The sequence below is a fragment of the Nestor notabilis genome, unplaced genomic scaffold (assembly GCF_000696875.1).
Source record: "Nestor notabilis isolate BGI_N333 unplaced genomic scaffold, ASM69687v1 scaffold14224, whole genome shotgun sequence".
In the NCBI taxonomy this organism is placed as follows: Eukaryota; Metazoa; Chordata; class Aves; order Psittaciformes; family Psittacidae; genus Nestor; species Nestor notabilis.
Genome location: NW_009926995.1, coordinates 74,465 through 95,866, shown reverse-complemented (window position 1 = coordinate 95,866; position 21,402 = coordinate 74,465). Strand labels below are relative to the sequence as shown.

Below are 21,402 nucleotides of genomic sequence, written 5' to 3'. Positions count from 1 at the left end.
GTATTCAGGGATAGGAAATTTACGTCCAAAAACACTTCAGCATGAACAAACAGTTCTTTCCAAATGGATCAGAAGCAAGAACTATTTATGATGGGGGAATCAAAAGTGCCAATTGCAAAACAGTAAACGAAATAAAAAATTGTGACCAAAACCATTAACAGATACTAGAGTTCCTTTACAAAGACTGTGTCTGGGGGCTGTATTTTATTGAACAGGAGAGAAAGAATAAAAAAGGTCACTATTGTCACTTTTTAATGGCAGTAATTAAAAAAGAAAAGTCCTTGCTTTGTGCTAGGAAAGATTTATGTTGAGGATCAGCCTGAGAAATGAGTGAGGTAACAGCTTGACATCTTGAAAACAAAATACCACTGCAATATTTTTCCCTCTATCAACTTTTATTTTTTCCTACAGTGGAACTTCCCCCTGCTGATGTTTGCATGGAAGATTGCTCCAGCTCTGTGCTGTGGCAATACAGTAGTTATTAAACCAGCAGAACAAACACCACTCAGTGCTCTCTATATGGGAGCCCTCATCAAGGAGGTAAGAATAATTGACAGGAATAATGTCTCTGTCTCTCCTTGTGGGGAAGGAGCTACCAGCACACGCCTGGTTTAACGTGTTCTGTCAGTTTTCATAAATCATGGTTCCCTTCATTCATTCCTATTTTGACAGGCTGGCTTTCCACCCGGAGTTGTCAATATTTTGCCAGGATTTGGTCCAATTGTTGGTGCAGCCATAGCATCTCATGTTGGCATTGATAAAATTGCATTTACTGGATCCACTGAGGTAAGAGGATTTATAGATATATTACTGTAAAATGTGAGTAAATACTTAGGGAGGTAGTAGAAAGTCCTTGTGCTACATTTCTCACTGTTGCTGAGTAAAAGAGCTACGTCTAAATAACAGTGGTCTATCCTTCCCAGCTAAACTTATGTACCACAGCACTTCCAAAGCAGAAATGGCTCCTTTCCTCCAGTCCCTGCTGTGCTCGGCACCTCAGCACAGGAGATATGCCTGGAAAAATATTGCTGGGATTTCCTGTGGGCTTATGAGGATGTGAATCACATGCAAGTAGGCAGAACATCCCTTGTATATCACAGCACACATAAACGCTGCTTTAGCATCTGTAATTTGTGTATCTTGGCGTACTTGGGAAAAAGGGAGAGGAAGGGGGCAAATTGGGGCAAACGTACTTCAGCTTTGATGCTGCATTCAAGTATATTGAGGATGAGGAAGAAGTCTAAAAAGGAAGGAGTGCAGAGAGAAAAGGAGATTGTCCAAGGTGTCTGTTCCCAAAAAGATGGAAACAAGCTGTCTAGAAGATGAAGGGAGACAGTTGTCTCCTGGATGCCAAAACGTCTTACTGTGAGTCTATGATGCAGATGTTACGGAGGAGGTTTGGTCTTCAAATGAAGGCTATAAGCTACAGAAGGAGTAACGAATCCCTCAAAACTCAGATCATGTCTTGCTCTCAAATATGCACGAAGCTGGCTGTTATCAGGGTTGGGGCAGGGATGACAGAGGTACTCCAGACTGAAGTCACAGGAGAAGGGGCCTTATCTCATCGTCTGAAGGCAGACAGAAAGGAATCTCAGTGGGAGTTTCAGGGCTGGTTATATTTAGAGAGTGCTAAACCCGACCCTTTTCAATTCAAAATTTGACAACCTATTGTACGGAGGGAGCTAAACCCGAAGGATTCAGTCTGACTTTGATATGTTTGACTCCCACTCGAGGCAGTGGGAGGCTTTATGCATCCCAGGGGTACTGCTCTTCACAGTGAGTCAGTTTGGGTTTGATTTGAGTTGATAAATTCACAGACCAAGCAGCCCTACTAGATAGGTGTGGGTATCTTCCTGGTAGGCCCAGGGATTGCAGAGACCAGCTCAGTTATTTCAACTAAATTATTCTGGTGGAATTATCCTGTAATCAAGTTTGGAAGTCACCATTCACAAGCTTAAATTGCCAGTAAAATGTAGCTGCAGTCGTATGCCTAATTTGCACAGGCACAGTTGTTCTGCAACTAGGATGTGCCTGTACATGATTTTTTTATGGCATTTTTAGATTATAATGTACACAGGTTCCATTCAAAGTCAATGGCAACATCAGATTTCAGATTATTCTATGGAATTACTGTAGTCATTACTTCTACTGTAACCAATTTATATTAGCATCCTGGAATATGGAAAACTTTAATATGAGCTGATTGCCCCCTATAAATTGAGTTGAAACAATTGTTTTCATAAAGATATGTGGTCTCTGTTTAAGATAAATATTCTATTATACAGGATGTTGCAGTGTTTGGAGGAGGAAAAATACAGATGGGTTAGGTTTCAAAGTTGTCTTTTGTAGCCAAAATAAATTTTTATCGTAGTTCCAGACAGCTTTAGTTTTAATAGGCGTTTAAACTCAAAAGCTGTGGGTTTTATACTAACTCAGTGCCTACCTTTAAAAGCCTTACTAATAGGAAGTGAAAAGCATTACTGAGATGAAAAAGCAATCCTCTAAGAACCTAAAGCAAGAACAGATGGAACGTTTTAATGCAGAGTTAGTGTAAACTATTCCATATTGTTTCTGATTTCCTGTAACACTGAATTTTTGTAACAGCAAGTCAACATTGTAACATTTTAAACACAGTGCTGTGATATGAGCTGTACTATAGAGTCTCTGACTTCTCCAAAACAGATTTCAGTTTTTAATGAAGTAATAATGGAAATATTTTGTCTCTCTGGTCTTGTCTGAGGCATGTCCAGTGATGTGCATTTCCGATAGCCATCACATACATAAATGCCACAATATTAGCTTCCATTCCCACATCTCAGCCAGGTGTTACTTAAGGCAGTTAATACTTTCAACTTGAGCAAGTTAACGCTAAAACCTATCAGTACAAAAGCAAAGATCTTCAAGGTTAGATGTCTGAAACAGGTTTACCTCAAGTTTTCACCATGAGATTCTTCTGGAAAAAAATACGATTTCTTCACCATTTTTACAATTTGAAGTATATGCTGATGGCTAATGAAAACTCCCCATCTGCCTGTAAAAATCACAAAGCCCAGGCTATTTTTAAAACTAGAAGGGTTTTTTTTAAGGCAGAACACAGGCTGCACTTCCTACAAAAAAAATTCATGCTAATGTTTTCCAAAATTTGTAGAACACAGTCCATAGAAATATGAGCCAAAAGGCCAAGTTCATGACCTTAACTCAATAAAGCCTGACACAGCCGCACCAAAGATCCATCCAGCCTAGCACCTTATCTCGCAACATGACCAGTAACAGATGCTAGTAGAAGAAGAGAGCATGTGTAGAGTGATCCTTTCCTTGCTGTAGCCTCACAGCTTCTGGTAATCAACAGCTTAAAGACTTCCTGAGCCCAGTGTGCCTGTGGACAATAGTATTTAATAGCAACCAATGGCCTTGTCATCTGGACATCAAAACTTGAAACTCCCGACTAGTGTGAAGCCTCATGCCCATGTCTGTGCAATGACAACACATAAATGACTTCTAATTTCTGATACTGGTTTCTAACTCATGATGCTGCTCCAGTTTGCACTCTCCATTCCTTTTCTATTTCTTAGATTCTCTAGTGTTTTCAAAATAGTTTTAAGTAATTTAAGTGTTTTAAGTACTCCCCCACAAATAATACGTGAGAAATGACGAAGAGCTCTTTTTCTGTGGTACCATCACTGTTTGATTCCACTTCCCTCTTTCCTTTTGACCCCTCCTTTATGGGTTAGCTCACACACATTAACAGAGCAGTCTGCCAACTCTTTCATCCCTTAGCCTGCCTGCTTCTTATGAAACACCCTCCCATGAATCACCTCCTCTCCCAGTCCCCTAGTGCATGGCTCTCCAAACTCTTCCCTCTACAGCTCGCTGTGAAGGGTTCTGCAGACACCCAGCAGGCTATGCATTTCACTTTGACAACTGTCACACTGCAAGAAAGAAAATCATACTGAGTAGGAAAGCAAGCCTAAAAATATTGTGCCGCCTCAGACTCCAGCAACTTTTTTGGCTTCTCTGCTTGCTTTGCTTTATCATCTTCAGCAGCTTGTTTGGTATGGGCATTTTAAGAAAAGTGTTTATTTTTACTGTGTTGTTTTCAGTGAACCAGGGCTAATCTATCCGTTATTAAGATAATTCCTCTCAGGCTTCACTGACACATTTTTTCCTCATTTTCCACAATCTGATGAAACTTAAACTGCCAAAACCAATCTTTCTTCCAGCCACTTGCTCCTATCGCTTTCCTACCTTCCCTTGAAAGCCCATAATCAATTTAAATACCTCCTTAAATTTTACTGTATTTCTCCATGATCTTTCCAGCACCAAGGTTTAAGGTGAAAGTCACTCATCAGGACCTTGGGAGTGGTTCTGTAAAGCTCAGCTATCTCCCACACTATCCCAGTTGTACATGCCTTTCCCTTTTACTCTGCTGCTCTCTGCCTCTTCTTCACTGTTCCATCTATTCCTGTCTATTTGAGCTTATTTTGAAAAATAACTAGCAACAATCTAATTAAAATAAAACTCACTCATTTGTATTTTCTGAGCTTGCAGATAGACCCAGACTCAGGATGTCTGGCTTACCTAGACATTGGGTATACTTTTACTCAGCCATTGTCTGCTGTTGGGCTGCAGAGCTCAGAAGTACAGGAGAGGTTATACAAGACTCTGCTCTTCCCCACTTAAATGAACAGTGGAGCTTATTTGTTTCCAAGACAAGTGCTGATAAGGAGACAATTCTTCATATCAGAAATGCAGGGAGGTTCATTATACGACTTTCTTATTTGCTAAAAGAACTTTTTCAAAGTAGCAAAGGTGAGAGGCCTTCAAATAGCAGAGAAAAGCAGGCAGCAGAAGCTGCTTTACTCTTCATTTGCCTTTATACCCACTTGGATCAGTGAATTCAGTCACAGGCTTTGCAAATACAGCCATTTTGACTGCTGGGGGCTGTCTGTCCTTGTCTGTATACGTATGCTCCATTTCAACAGGAACTGTGCTCCCTTAAGGTCTTGGTGCACATGGAATAGTTGAGTGCAGTGTGTTCTGGGTTTAAGATTAGATATGATTACGGAGAGCAAGAAATTACACATTTAAAAATATGTGCGTTTAAAGCACTGGCTACATTAAAAAATCTTTTTCCTTGTTGCAAAAGTTTAATGAGTTCTAATAACTTCTGTTCAAAATGAAATGTGTTACCTCTAAATCAGAGCGGCTTACAACTCTCTTCCAGTTGTTAAATGCTCTTAAGATGAGAATAATAGATAGTACACAAAATATTTGAAGCCCTGGCCAACAAGAAATGTATCCTAAGTGGCTGGTTTCCACTTTGTTCAAACTATGGCCCATTAAAATGTGGACAGATTAAAGATAGGAGTCAGGTCTGTGTTCATGCAGTTCTGTAGAGTAACCCAAATAAATATCCAACAAATTGGTTTGGATGCCTGTGTAAACAAAAGGTCTATAAACAACTGCAATAAACCCCAGCAAAAGAGTCTGCGTTTTGCTTGTCAGAATGTTTTCTTTATGCACTTAGATTAACAAACCATGATCTCATCATTAGTCAACGAGATACTAGAGAGACTTTCAAAGCAAACTACAGGAGAGTCAAGATTGATTCATGCCAAACAAATGTTTGTAGCTAACAGCTGTATTATCACTGATTCTAACTTACTCAGCAGGATTCTCATTTCTGAAGCAAGATGAATGTCACAATGCATGATTTAGACAGAATGTCTACCTACAGCATGAGCAATGAGTTCTCAGCTCTCTTGCATCACACAATCTCTTGCTGGTTTTGGGTATCATGAAGAATTACATCCTGGCATTTTTTACTTTAGCAACAAGAATCCTAAAGGTGATTTGACCTATTGTGAGATGCCTGTCAGCTTCCAGTGCTACACACATGCCCTGTTCAATAGGAGGAGGATTTAGGGAAGTTAAATTATCATTCAGTCCTGCTTCTGCTGAAGCTTTCCGATCGTATCTTGGACAGCTCATGCCTCCTGAATGAAAAGTAGTTGTTTCCCTTTCCCCTTTTCCTTCCTCAGTGTTTTTGGTAGAATTGAGGGAGCTGTCCTTGGACAACTGTTGTGCCTCTTTGCCTGTAAAATACACGTCAAAAGGATTCACCTTCTTAAAACTGAAACAAATAGGGTGGTGTTTGTCAGCCCTGTGAGAGTTAACAGCATTTAGCCACGGACTTCCATGGGGCCAGGATTTAACGAAAGGAACAAAGGAGCCCTTTATTACTTAGGATTCTCTCCAGGAATTTCTGTTTGGGATTGCCTATTTACTTGTGCTGCACTATTCACTATGCTCTTTTCAGGGCTTCTTCTCACACAGGGCATTGCACAGTCAAAGCTGCTCTTCTTCATGTCAGTTTTTCAAAATTCACCCTGAACATGCCATGAAGCCCTAAAATGTTTCTTCAGAAAGATTTTGCATACAATCTGGAATTCAAAAGAATGAGGCAGGCTAAGCAAGCAGCAGCGTGGGTTTGAAAGTTTTGCCAAAACCCTGACATCCTGTGCCTCAATAGCTGGAGAGAGAAAACTGCAACTCCAAAAAACAGAACATTTCTGTCTGATCATACAGTCTCCCCAAAACTTAATCAATCTCTTGTAACCTAAACCACTTCAGATATTCTTTCAGTATCCCAAGAAAGGTATAGCAAAGGTGGGCAGTAAGCAAAGGTGTATGTCTTCTCTATCTTTGCACTCTTCATGGAATCTGTTAATCTACGTATCTCTCTGTGCAGTCTTACCTTCACAGTCTTGTCTGTGGCAGCGTGCAAATAAATGACCTGCTCTTCAGCTAGACTGCTGTTCCCCTACATTCAGGTGTTCCCTAATGACTTAATGTGTATCTGTGAGCTAAAGAAGGTTCAGAGCAGAGGAGAAGCCAGACTTCCCGACAGAGCTGCAGAGGAAGTACCACAAACCTTGGAGGTTTGCTTTTGGCTTGCAAGACTTGCAGTGCTTTAATTGTAACAGGCAAACCCACCTGTACCACTTAGAAACACAGATTTCTGTCTGAAAACAGAAAATTAAGGGAACATGAAAGGCAACAGACTTTTTTGTATTTCTGCACAAAGTATTTAAAATGTGACTGGTTAAGCCTCTTGAAAGAGACATTAAACTTCCAAACACAGAAGGCATAAATAAGTACAATCAAATGCTTTGTATCATGTATCTCAATGCTTAATGTCATACACTTCACAGTCCAGAAACAGACCCTTCCAGGACTGTTCTTCAAATAACCTTTTTGTGCAGAGGTACGACAAAATGCTTCTTCAATCTTTTTTGTTGTTGTTGTTCTGAATAACAAATTGTTTTCTCTGAGATGGGCCAAATTACATCTGCCTCACCCTCCATGCAGCTTACAAGGTTATGGTACTTCACAAGCTATCCAGGGATACTCCTGATATCAATCTTGAAGCCTATTCAAAACAAGGATGGGGAGTCAAAGCTTTCTCTGCCAACATTCCTGCGGAATAATCACACAGCTCCATTATCTGTGGGGGAGTCCTCTCTTCCAGCGTTCCCTCGCAAGGCTGTGCAGCCTACTGGGAGCTCGCAGATAGAGCTGAGAGACACCACAGGAAGCATGTACTGAGAGACCATACAGATTGCAACACTATCACTTATCCCTTTCATGCTGTCTTTCTCCAGAAAGAGAGGGTCAGTCACAAAAGGCTGCCTTTGTCACTAAACAATCACAGCGCCTGCTGCCTTCCCTAAGACTTTTCTCAACCTGTAAGTGCACAGGGCACAATAGGAACACAGTGAACAAGAATGCTGAGCAGCATGAGCCCTACCATCCTGATGTCTGCACTGACTTCTAACGGGAAAGGCAGAGTGAAGCTGTTAAGTCTGTATTGGGAACTTGACAACCACCTCCTTATATTAACAATACTCTGGACCATATTTTTCCAAATTGCCTCCAAGCCCCTTGGACTTCAATATTTGCCACATACGTATGTGTCATATACATAATAATTGGATTTGCATATTTGCCAATCCCTTGTTTGCGCAGAATCCTTTCCAAATCTTTACTTACGTGGACGTTAAAGTAGTCGAATGGAAGGCAGAGAGGTGTGAGCTCGACATATTGCTCTGGCTTCGTTGGTCTGTTCTGCTCTTTGTGAATTTTTGGGAATAGCTGGTGGTTGTTCCTTGAGAGAGGGAGGTTCAAGGCAGTGAGGGTGTGAATGGCATTGGCTGGCACTGGCTATAAACATGGCACTCTCACTGATTTCCAGTGTACATTTTCAGCACAGTCTGAGAGATTGGAATTTCCAGATGACATGCTCAATGTATGTGGTGGGGGTGGAGGGCAGAAAGGGTCCTTCTTTTTCATGTTCACTTCTGGCTGTCAGTCAAACATAGCAATCAAATCAGCTCCAATTAAGGGGATATGCAAGGAATTTCATGATAATGTCAACACTCCATTCCATTGATACAGGGATAAAAAAAAAAAGAAGGTAATTTTAAATTTATGGACTGGGTTTTTTTAAAGAAATAACCAGTCACAGTTGACTGTGGGATCACCAGATAAACAGTTAATCACAAAGGTACATGAAGTGGTTGACAATTCCTTCATTATCCTGTGGGGTTCTTGCTTTGTTTTTTCTGTGGGGGCCCTGGTTTCTGTTTCATTTGCTTTCTGATTACTCCAGTGCTGACTTAACTTTCTCCAGCAGACTGCCTTCAGTTCTCTTAAGAGATTCAGCTTCTCATCCATTAACCCCTTACTGCAGGGAATTCCACTCACCTGACCTCAGAAACAGAAAACAGCTAGAGAGATCAGAGTGGAGAAGAAAGTCTAGCTCTGGACTCACTCCCATCTTACTTCACATCTAACTTTCTGTGTGACCACAAGGCATGTCCCAGTTAAAAGGGACATGCCCATTTATCAAGGCTCTCAATCTTCGCAGTATTCAACAGATACTTTTAATCCTGTGGTTTACCATGTGGGGCCTAAATCTTCCTGTGATTACTTCCATGGCTGCAAAATGGGCATAGTTACACTGCAGCACTGTAAAATCCAATCGATTTTGGATTCATTGATCCAGGGAGGTGAGAATTTCTAGTGAGCACAGCTGCCTCTCCAGCTGTACTGATGTGGAAACACCACCAAATACGTAGCTGCCAGATTGCTACTCCATTGAACCTACCCTCACGTTCCTGCGGCTGCTCCAGCCACGGGGCTGCATTCTGCTCCAGTTGACCCCACAGCACAAAGACATTTTGGAGGTGCTTTTGACCTCCTCAACCAATATGTAGGTTATCTGTGGTGCAGCTGAAGGTCAGGTCTGGGATGGTGCTTTTGTAACTTCTTGCCGTACTTGATATTCTGCTATGTGCTCTTAATCCTGCAGAAAAGGCTGATGATTTCCTCAGAATTTGACATATTCTGACTCATGATTTCATGGTCAAATTACTTAAACGTTTGGGCACTGTAAACTGTATTCTGAGGAGAACAAATGCCCTCATACAAACAGGTTGGCTAGCAGTTTAGTAACTATAAGTAGTAAGGGTGAAATAAATTATAAAAGCAGTGATTCATGTGGGGTAACTATAAAGTATAATAGCAGTTATTATTAATGAATAGTAATATGCTTAATACACACTCAGACATCAGATCTGGTTTTTTTTCCAGTGAAGATTATATAACTAAACCTCTTAATAATAGTATCTAAAAGCTTGTGAACAGGCCACTAGTTTGGATGGAAGCAGTTCTAGTTACACCAAGTTCAGATTTTTAATCCAGCCCTCCTACTGCCCCCTGAAAGCAAGCCCCAAGCTGTTTCGGCACAGATGCAACCGGGTGAAGGGTACTCTCTGCTCCGCCTCATCCCCTCCCGATTTCTAGAAAAAAGCCTGGAAAGCTGTCCACTGCTGATGAGAATCTGTTTGGATTGAAGAACCTGCAGGCTTATTTAAAGCTCTGTTCCAGTGATAGCCAACATTGGCTGTTAAAGCGAACTGTATGACTACATTCCCTGTAAAATGTGTCTCCATTTCCTTTCAGGTTGGGAAGCTGATCCAAGAAGCAGCTGGAAGGAGTAATTTGAAGAGAGTTACACTGGAGCTGGGTGGGAAAAGCCCAAACATTATTTTTGCAGATGCTGATTGTAAGTCAGCACTTCCATATTTTTCTTAAAAACATGTTTGTGTGGTGGTTTTTCTTTGTCTTTTCTAATTTATTTTAGGTCATATCTTTAAGACCTGGACCAGTAGAGCTGTATCTAACGGCACTTTTAGTCTTACAGAAGCAGCCTAAGGGGTGGTATTTTTTTATAAAAAGACAACATTTGAATCCACAGATTCAGAGACAACAACAAAAAAAACCACCCGGAAAAAAAGTTACAGCCAAACATATAGAAACAGCATTATTCACAGTCATGGTCCCATGCACATCTGTCATCCTCAGCTCCACAGCAAGGTGGTTTAGTGCCTTACATTTGGAAATACTGAGACTTTTTTGACTACATGGCATTATTAAAAGGGAGGGCTTTAATTTACCCTTGAGTTACTAATCTGGGCAGTGCAATATTCCTTTGTTAAGGTGTTTTGATAGTAGGTATAAATGGAGATTATTCCATTCTTTAAATTTTCACAATTGAAGAATTGTGTATTGAAATATCCTCATTGCCACTGTCAGCAGGGAACTGAAGATTTTGGCAGCTGGATGATGTTGTGCAGCTGAGATTTTTGGCACCTGAGAAGGTACAGGACAGCTGTTTAACATAGGATAAAAACACAAACTGGAAGTCTCTACCTAAATGATCAGCAATGAAATAGCTAAAAGTGTTGATATCTAAATAATCAGCAGTAGATTTTGACGTAAACACTCCATTAAGGTGAATGGGACAGTTCACACCTTGCTCTGAGCTATTGTTTCAGGCTGTGTGCAACCACACTGTACTCAGTGCCTTCTCTAGAACTTTGTAACCCAAATAATTAGACATAGAAGGAATTAATCTTTTAATTTAAAGAGAAAAGAGAACAGAAGAATGATTCTGAATAGCATGAATTACAAGAGTTGGTTACAAGTCTATATTCATCTTACAGACTTTCCGGTATCTGAAAGACTAGGGAAAGCTGGAGAACTGTTCAGGAGCTTTTCTACGTAGGAACGTTTCACCAAGTTGAGGATCTAAATTACAGCCAGTCATGCTCGTAAGCTAAAAAGGCTCTTGTCAACTGGAGCCAAATGGAGATGTTACAGCCTTCTACCCCAGTTACTCGTTCTCATCTCCCCCCAGAAATCACCACAGCTCAAATGTCCCTAAGCTAGTAACTCAGACTGGATCATCTGAACACTTTTAGTAGAGTAACATATGCTGGGGGCAGGTCTGTGTTATGGTCTTCCACAGGGGAAGGACAAATGCTCCTATCTGCCATACAGAGCTGTACTTTATCTGTGAGTTGCTGTATCTGCCGAATGAGGTTGAGGACCTTAGGAGAAGTCGCAGGCAACAGGGGAATAACAGAGCACAGTCTTCTTCCCGACTGACTGTTCTACAGTATATCATACTAAAGCTCTCTGGTCTTCCCATAATTACAACCACCAGTGCCTGACCTAAGATTCAGACTTCAAAGCACCAATTATTTAAGAACAGCAGGCAATTCGCTTACCATTCCAAAGGAGCTGTTTGTTCTGTTTGAGGAACACTGTGTGCCAAAGGTTAGCAGAAAGCATGACAAAGCTGTTGAAAGTTTAGTCCACCAAAAAACCAGAAGAACGGTTAGAGCCCCTCATGGTGGCAAACTGAGCTAACAATAGAGGAAGAAACATCAGTTAATCAGTTCTATCCACTAGTGTTTTCAATCTCCATGGACTGAATTTGAATTGGAAGATTGGAATGTGGTCTAGTGAACACACCATATAATTTTTTTTCCCCACACATTCCTGTTAGATGGAGTTGTCTAGAATGTGCTGAAAGCACTGTTGCTTTGTTTATTCCATTAAAGATTATACTTTAAGCAATGCTGCAAAGTGCTACAGCTGATAACAGAGGTATTACAGTGCTGCAGGACATCACTGTTTAAGGATGACTCCAATATTCTTGTCTAGTCAGCTATTACACCCAATGGGAGAATTTAGCTCTGAATGTCTAAATACAACGGGATCTTTTCTTGCTTGGACAGTAGATGTGTTAGTTGTACCTTCAAGGAAATTAGAGTAGAAATCAAGGGTTGATTGTTCTCTAATTTACCTGTATTTTTAAAGCCTTGTCCAGTTGTCTGTGTAGGCTGAAAAGATGTTTCTTTCTTGCAGAAAAATAATCTGGCCTTTGGGAAGGATAGGTCTTGACATTATCAAGTTAAATTCTCTCAAGCACTTGGCTGGCTCTAATTCTCACATGTGCAGTATTAAATCAAGTGCAAACTTGCAATCACAAATCTTCCCCTCCTCTACCTACCCCAGTCAGACAGACTTCCGTAATGTGGGGCACAAGCCACTTCCTAAGGTCTCCTACAATTTTTGTTGATAAATTACATGTTGCTGGCATATACCACACTGCTGAAGTTCTTGCATATCCTGCTCCTACAGACTGGTAAAGTACTGTCTTGATTTAACTTGATTTAATTTTTGCAGTGGATATTAAGCAATATTTTGTGGCTTGTGTCACAGGGTGGCATGTGGAATGTATCACCTATGGACCCTCCTTTGCCTAGACAATGTCTGAAGTCCCAAGTGGTCCATTGCAACCTAGTGTTTCTGAAACAATTGTGATATTCCTAATATCCCTCCAATATAGCTGTGTCCTGGGTGGAATAAACGGGGGAAAAATCAACTTCAGTCATGTTTAAAATCTCCATATTTTCACAGGGATTATGATGCAAAATGAAATTAATTACCTCAAATTTATGACCCTACACAACAATAGTATATTTTGATTTGGTCACTTTTGCTTTATTTAACCAAACCCTACTTCTGCTTTATTTAACCAAACCCTACTTCTGCTTTGAAGTTTTGGGAATGTGGCACAATGTAATATGCATGACAGTAGTGCAATAGCAGCTGGGTCTATGACGTTTCAGAGCAACATATGCTGTCTTGGTTTTTTAGTGGACTATGCTGTGGAACAAGCTCACCAAGGGGTCTTCTTCAATCAAGGTCAATGCTGCACTGCAGGCTCACGGATTTATGTGGAAGAATCAATCTACGAAGAGTTTGTTAAAAGAAGTGTAGAACGTGCAAAGAGAAGAGTTGTGGGGAGTCCTTTTGATCCAACCACAGAACAAGGTCCACAGGTAAAGGGATTTGACTCTACAGTCCAGCAGCTGCCTGGAAGTATTTAAACTCTTCTAAGACAGAGGTCAGTCAGTGCATGCTCACTCACAGTCCAGGGTAGCTGACATGATAAACATTGTAAAGATTAAAATTCTAAAGGAGTAGATAACCTGTGCAGCTGAGAGGTGCTTCTTGTTAAATAAAAATTCTCATCTTAAATATTAGTAAGTTTGCCTCCCAGCTTTAACCACAACATTCTGATCTTCAGCTCCCAAGATACAGCTGTAAACCGTGAGAAGCTTTCAAAAGTTTCTGTGGACACTTACTATCAAGCATTGTTTACAACCGTAACTGTGCTTGTTGACCACTAGAGAGACAGGAATTCTAAGCAAAAGATGGGCAGAATTAGAAATAGGTCCTTAGAAAATGTTCCTGCCACTAATAACCAGCTGGACTTATATAACTTTCAGGAAGTTAAACTGGGACCAAAAATAACGATGTTTTGTTTGGGCTTAGAAACCAGACTGCTTAGCAAGAATGTGGGTTGAGCCACATACATTAGGGGACACATCCTTAAGAAGACTAAGCCCTAGGTTACAGTCAGCAGCTATTTGTAGATCGTTGGCATCTACAGCTCAAAGAGCAGTGAATACAAGCAGGAGTCTACTCTCTGGGATGTGACACCTAAAAAACCAATTTTCACTTGATTATCAAGTGCATGGTTTGCAAGTTAAACAGCTGCTTCTCTCTTTCAGATTGATAAAAAACAATACAACAAGATCTTGGAACTGATTCAGAGCGGCATTACTGAAGGAGCAAAACTTGAATGTGGGGGTAAAGGGCTAGGAAGAAAGGGGTTCTTCATTGAACCTACGGTGTTTTCCAATGTAACAGATGACATGCGGATTGCCAAGGAAGAGGTATTCACACCCACGGGCAAGATCATTTTAGAATGTCCTAAACATGACTGGTTTTCTTTTGCTTACTTAAGAGACACAAGCTTTAGAGTGAAAATTACCACTGTAGTTAAAACCAAAAAAATAAAGTAAAATCTTTAGATGTTTTCAGAACTACTGATGCACACAGCAACTGACAATATGAGTTGGGTGAAGAAGCTCAATTTTTACACTGGCTGTAAAGTCTCAGATCTCCAAGAAGAGATCAGGGAAGAATGGATGACTTCCACTGAGAGGCAACTGCTTTGGGAAATTCATGCAGTTTTACAGACACTATTAGATGATGCTGTGGGAATTTGCAAAGGCTGTAACAGGAGAGAGAAGACAAAAATGCAGAATAAAACAGGAATAAAATGCCTCTTAGTGGGCTGGTTTATTAATTAATGATTGATCTTTCTTGCAGATTTTTGGGCCTGTTCAAGAAATACTGAGATTTAAAACCATGGATGAAGTTATAGAGAGAGCCAACAATTCTGATTTTGGGCTGGTAGCTGCTGTCTTTACAAATGACATAAACAAGGCCCTGACAGTCTCTTCAGCAATGCAGGCTGGGACAGTCTGGTAAGGCAGAAATTATCACACTCCTGCTCTTGGAGATAAAGAGTTTGACTCACTATCATTATGACACCTCGGTTTTGCACCCTTTGTCTGAAAAACGTTTATCTAGACCATCCTGGGGGTAAATCACTAACCAAGATACGGAACAGCTGTAGGGAGGTGGTGTGACTGCTCACTGGGGTGAAAACTGGAAAGTGCCTGGCTTGCCATTAGCATGGCCACCACACTGCTGAATGGCGTTCCTGAAAACAAACCAAGAAGAGTATAAATGATCCTTTCTGTGGAGCAGAAGAATCCCGTGAGGTTTCTGCTAAAGGCACAAAGAGTCACGTACTGTCTACAACATTTAAGGAACTGAGGGGACACCTCTTCTCTCTAGTCCTTAGCAATAAGTAACACCACTTCTAGAGTTTAATAGCTTGCAATTTGGTATTTCAAGCCTGGGTATTCTAAAAATCCAGGAGAAATCAGGGAGGAAAAGGACAAATTAAAATCTAATAGCTCTGTGTTATAAACTGGCACTGAGGTTTGTCAGCACATTAACAGCTCATTACAAAGTTGCATCCAAGTATTCCGTGCTCTCCTCCAGTCCTCACAGGCCAAATCCCTTTCTCCTAATGAGTAAGGAGCAGAATACTGTGTTTTGTGGCATAAATGCCTAATTTCTTTTCAACACGAGGCAAGGTTGTTACTACTAAGGGGTATATGGTGTCTTGAGCCCCACAAGTTTCAGCCTCTCCCCGAGTTGTCCAAAGATCTCTGACAGTGCAGTTGGACTGAATACCCCTTCCTGTTACAGGATAAATTGCTACAATGCCTTAAATGCCCAAAGCCCTTTTGGAGGATTCAAAATGTCTGGCAATGGGAGAGAGATGTAAGTATTACTGTGATGTCTTCTGAACTGTTTTCAGCTCTGCTATTTAATAAACATTAGTGAATCTTTCCATGCAAATTAATATCAGGAAATATTCCCTTCTGGGGACTGAGGCATAATATAAGATGACAAATTGCAATTGATTTACATGATTTACTTGTAACCTGTGTTTTCTAAGATTTTTTTCTTAGCCATATTAACTAGCACTTTTGCAGAAAGAGTCTCTCTTTAGTACTGCTGTGTGTTTGTTGCCTGGTTTGGTGGTCTTGTTTCAGAGTTTTTGCCCTATATTTTGCCTCTCTTGCTATTTTTTCCTTTCTTTACTTTTTCTTACATTTATTAATGTAAGTGCATCTGAATGTTATTAAAATGTTATCTATCTCTTCCAGATTTATAAACAATGTTAAATGAAATCAGGCCTAGAGAAGGCTAGAAAAATGTGTTTACTTCCCTTTCAAAAAATCACCTTCCATTACAAAGCTTTCTATCCGTCTTATTCCATTTAGAACTAAGTGGCAAGTATTTTGAAATGGAGCTCCAAGCTCAAATATTGTCCCAGGTACCAAATTTAAAGTCTTACCAGTTCTTAATTCTCATTACAATCACAAGGAAGTTGAGCAATTGCATCAGCCCCAGATTGGTTACACATACAAAGGATTCAATTAATTTCTGTGCAGGAGGCATGTATACCAGATATGTCTCACCTAAGCTTTCAAAATAGCTTATGGCTAATGGCAAACTCAGCAGTAAAACTGAAGTAAGGTCAAACTCTTTAAAACTTTAAATATGTTGAAGTATACAACTTGATCTATAAAATAAGCTCTATGTAGTCTGAAATATTTTCCCTCATTAGGGAGTACTTTGAATAACACATTCATACTAGTCTCCACATTCATGAGTTATGAGGTGATCTCACACTGGCATAAATATGTCAGCTCATCTAACTCTTATCATTGTGAAAATATTCTAAAACTACTAAGCTCCATAGAGCACATGTGTAACTTGACACCCAAAAGTGACCCCATTGACTTCAGGGAGGTTAACTGTGCAAGCAAGATACTCACATATTGATAGTGAGGGGTTTTTGAAAGCGGGGGAAGCCAACCAGGCAGCACCCCGGCCCCCATGGAAAAATCTACAGGACTTGTACACTTGATTCCCATCTACAGCTTTGAAAATATTCATCATAAACAATAAATGTCTGGAATGGCAGAAATCTGTATCTTGCAAAGATGCCTGAAAACCTACTTGTGAGTAATTATTCTACTCCTTTCAGAACCTCTTTGATCAGATATCACCTTCTAATTCACCTCCTCCCCCCTGGATTAATATCTGCATACTTTTTATTAAAATGCCACAGTTTCTTAGATCCCTGTTTTTAAGGGATACATTTTACAGCATAAATAATGTTGAGTCAGACAACTAAAGACAAAAAAAAAAAAACACAAAAAAAGAGAGACATAAAGTGTCCATACGTATGCGTGTTATTGCTAAGTTAATACTATGTTACAGTCAAATCATAATTGTGTCACTGTGCTGCCTGTGCTAGCACTGTATTATTTGGGACTTGTTTTGTTCCTGCATTTAATTTCACAGATTTTTATAACACATGGGAAAAAAAACGAACACAGAAAGTCAAGATGTGCTACACTGATTTCACACTCCCACATGATGTAGCAGGGTACGTGCATACCAGTAGAGCACCAGAACTTACGTACGCAATACAACTGATTCCTGTTCACATTAAGACTCCTTTAAGAATACAAGAATATTGTAAGCTAAGAGATTTTTTTTACATTTACACAACTTCAAGGGAAGGAGGTGCCATTCTCCTTCAGAACTAGCCATTAATGTTGTAGGAGTTACTAGTGTCTGCATAGCTCTGAGATACAGGAGTGCATAGTTGCATTCCCAAAAAGAAGTGCAAGTAGGAGAATGGCTTGGAGTTATAATTTGTTTCCTTATCTTTTTTCCTCTGGGACAGGAGAAAGTGTGTAATACTTCTTTCAGAAGAGCAGTTTGTTCCCCTTCCCTTACACCTACACAACCGAGAGGGAGCATCATGCAAACTTGAGCCATGGGCTCCTTCCTTTTCACATACACAACCCCTGTTATCACCCTGATACCAAACTGCAATCCAAAGTGGCCATAGAACAGGATGTTACTGCTCTCTGCTTCCCTGTATTAGGCTGTGGGGACAAGTGGGTCCTTTAATTGAATACACACTGACTCTTCCACTCTGGATGTCTGGAATAACCCATCTTCCTGTTCAGCAAGAGCTACGTTTTAATTTCTGAAGAATATGTGCCTTAGAATTCATCACAGTTGTCCACTTCAAAACTTTTGGACAGAAAACAAACACATAAGGCCCTGAAACCTTGAGCTGAAGAAACAAACAATAAATATAACTAATTTTGTTTGCCAGACCAAGTTAAGAAACCAGCTGGCAGTCAGAACATAGATAAAGCATACTGTGTATGCTAGGTCATCTACTGACTTGCAGAAATGCATCCAAAAGGTGTCTGGAGCTAAGCCACAGCCCTGCTGAATCAAGCAGAAACGTTCACACAGACTTACCAGCATTAGTTACTGGGCTTCATGCAACTTCTGGTGCCAGCTTCCACTGAGCCATAAGGGAATGGTTCCGTGGCTCAGCTGAGTCTGATAAATAGCTAAAGTTTTTGGACATTCTTTTGAGACAAATCCACCACTTCCTACTGAAAGCTGGCAGTGGAGTGGTCCAAGTCAACGGGATCCTTTCACTTGTCACAAAATCTTAACTAATATGTTTCCCTGCATGTGCCTAGACTGATAAACCTTAAAATGCCTTCTGAATCATCAGTCTGAGTTGAACATCAAGCACTGTATCACACGTAAGGCTTACTGAGCCAACAAGCACATCCCAAGTTTTCAAAACTGCAGGTGGACTGAAATGGACTGGTAAATACTGGTATTCCTGCCCAAGTGAAGTAACTTTCTTCCCTGGTGTTATATTTTGTGTAAAATTTATGGTGTAGAAATAAATACAAAGTAGGCTATGTAACACCAGGGGCATACAGAGGGGCTTAATGGCTTTGAGCAGTGGCCCTCACTCCATTCTGAAAGCCACACTTATTAAAAGGAGGTTCTGAGGAATTGCCCTGAAAAGTTCTGTATGGTGCAGTTAGCATTACATTCTGCACAGTCAAATTCATCTTCATCCCGAGTTGTGAGGAGTTCATTTTCGACAGTACTATGTTTGAACCTTCTCTTTCTTGAGTGCAAATATAAGCAATAATTTTACTGGTCAGTGGTGTAGGCCTTGGTGTTTGGGCATTTCCAAGGTCTGGAAAGGACAGAGGACATCACTCCCAACAGTTCCATCAACAGACAGTGAGTATTTCTGGGTTTAATGTCATTCTGTATCTCCTTGTCAAATGCTGGAGCCATCCATTGGGGTTTTTTTTTTGATCTAAACTGAAGTTTCATCTTCAGGTCTTCTGAAAGATGGCACGAAAGGAAAACCTATGCAAAATTGTAACACAACAGAAACCTATGCTGGGAATTTTCAGTCATAACTTTACCAAGAAATCACTTTGCAGGTTTTTGCTCGATAATGAATTAATGTCTGGTGTAAGATGATGCTACAATTTGGGTTTTTTTTAGGGGTGAATGTGGATTGAGAGAATATTCTGAAGTTAAAACTGTGACAATAAAGATCCCTCAGAAGAACTCCTAAAATGATGAAGGACCACGCTGTGCAGAAGAGCACATGATGCCACCCTCTCTATTGCTTATGGAGACCAGCACTCAGGAATGAAAAGTGTTACACAATATATATTTAAGAAATTAAGTTGCAGCATATATACTGGGCACATAACTGCGTACCTAATGCAAACCAACTCTGCATGTTTTCACAAAACTCTCCTGAGAATTCTTACATCTTTATAAAACAAATCATAACAAGAGATAAAATTGCTATTGGGCATCATTTAATAACGGTTCTAGCTAGAAAACTGTTAAATGCAAATGCATGCACGCACACATTTATCTCTTCCTTAAATAAAGATGTTTTACTGCTTTCAGGTTGCCTTCTCAAACAGGCCTGCTTTGTACTGACATTCTAGATTCAATCACAGCTTTACAAGCCAGATCCTACCCAAAATGCTAGCAGTGAACAACATAAGTAATACTGATGTTCTTAAAAACCTCTCAGTGGTAACGAGCCAAAAGCTGATATATTGGCAACATTCCAATTAGCATGCTCACACAAAGAAATCAGGCTGGGGAGGGAATCAAACCATTATATGGATAACGGAATCCAAATACTTATCAGTGAGACCTGGCTTTCATGACCCACAGCAATTTGGTTTTCAAAGCTTATTTTCATAATTAGTTTTTGTCTTGCATTAAGCAAAAAACCTCCTTCACTTACAGCATCTTGAAAGGTTTTACCTGCCTGCCAAAAGAGCTTGGCCAGACAGGGTGGGAGGGTGTTAAGGAGGACAAGAACAGATTCCCAAGGCTTCACAGATAATTCCAGCTTTCACTGCTTGTTTAGCTTTGGTTTTGCTACTGTTGTTTTCACCTTTTTTCTTTTTTAAACAAGTATATGCACATGGAGACTCCATTTGTTTGTCTGCTATTAAACTGCCCATGGTAAACACTGGGAATTAGTATTTGTTACAGCAGGAAGAACCCAGCAAAAGCTCACCTGACAAGAAGTAAGCTTGACTTTATTTTCTTACTACATGAGGACTTGCAATGCTCACCATGCTTGTGAGCCTCAGAAGAGCTTTCTGGCTGGTACTGACTTCTCAGTTATATCTGTTCTCTTTTTTTGGCCCAGGACAAAAACATGTGCAAGTTGCTTTAGAATTGAGGTGTTTAAAACCTATCACATTGTTACCTGCTGCCTATAGAATCTCTTCCAACTTGTAACTGACAAACTAAACACCATCTCTTTCTCCTTCCCAACTGCAGAGCTCATTGATTCCCCATACTTTTTAAAAGGACGTTTCATTTTATGTTTTAACTTAGGATTAAGAAAATTTATTTTAAGCAGTACAGTAAATCATCTACACTGGGTACCTCCATTATCTGGGGTGTAAGGACAGAATTATGGCCTCAGGTGTAACAGTTCCCCTAGCTCCAGAGACTGTAACTATGAACTGTTGAAAACTCCAGATCTGATCAGCAAATCCCTTCTTCATATTCTTAACTTCCTTTACTCTCTGAGGAATTCCTCATAGATTTGAAGTTGTGTGTGTCCTTAAACTTACTGCTGGATCAGGACAGGAGTATCCAGCACTCTGTAGTGTGGTGGCCCTCAGTATTTTGTATTTCTAACTCATGTCGAACTGTGTATGTGTTTTTAAAGCAATATGTATAAATGATGTTATTCAGAAATGACAGTACATTTGCAGACATGGAGATGAATCAAAATATTCCTGAGTTGTTAAATGCAAATGCCATATAGTTTGAAATGTAGTGTACGTGAGAGTGAAGAAAACCAAAATACAGCAAGTAAGAGATTAGTTGTCTTTTAAACTGCAATACAAAATCTGAAAAAGGAGATTTTACTTCTTTTCTCCTATTTACTTAAAAAAGACTCTTCCTGTGCTAACAGCATTTACACCGTGTACTCTTTTGTATTCTTTTTGTGTATCTTGTATGTCTGTGCTCTATTCCCAGTACCTTCAGGTATATAATATAGAATTGCCACTTTTTTCAACCTTGTCACTGCAGCTCCATTTGATGTACATGGATTTGTGAAATCCTTCTTTTAAATGTACC

The 21,402-nt window shown here is 40.1% G+C and overlaps 1 protein-coding gene across 3 annotated transcripts in view; it reads left to right on the top strand.

Moving 5' to 3' along the window:
• ALDH1A2 (aldehyde dehydrogenase 1 family, member A2) overlaps positions 1-21,118 on the top strand; it is a 54,865-nt gene extending 33,747 nt beyond the window's left edge. The window contains exons 6-13 of one of the 3 annotated variants that reach the window (XM_010013850.1): positions 412-540; positions 673-786; positions 10,027-10,129; positions 13,075-13,259; positions 13,995-14,159; positions 14,599-14,756; positions 15,553-15,627; positions 19,273-21,118. In XM_010013850.1, coding sequence (XP_010012152.1) covers positions 412-540; positions 673-786; positions 10,027-10,129; positions 13,075-13,259; positions 13,995-14,159; positions 14,599-14,756; positions 15,553-15,627; positions 19,273-19,345 — 1,002 coding nt within the window. In that variant the 3' untranslated portion in view covers positions 19,346-21,118. The remainder of the gene's footprint in view (positions 1-411; positions 541-672; positions 787-10,026; positions 10,130-13,074; positions 13,260-13,994; positions 14,160-14,598; positions 14,757-15,552; positions 15,628-19,272) is intronic. The other 2 variants (XM_010013851.1, XM_010013852.1) reach the window with 2 other exon arrangements.
• Positions 21,119-21,402: the final 284 nt, after the last annotated feature.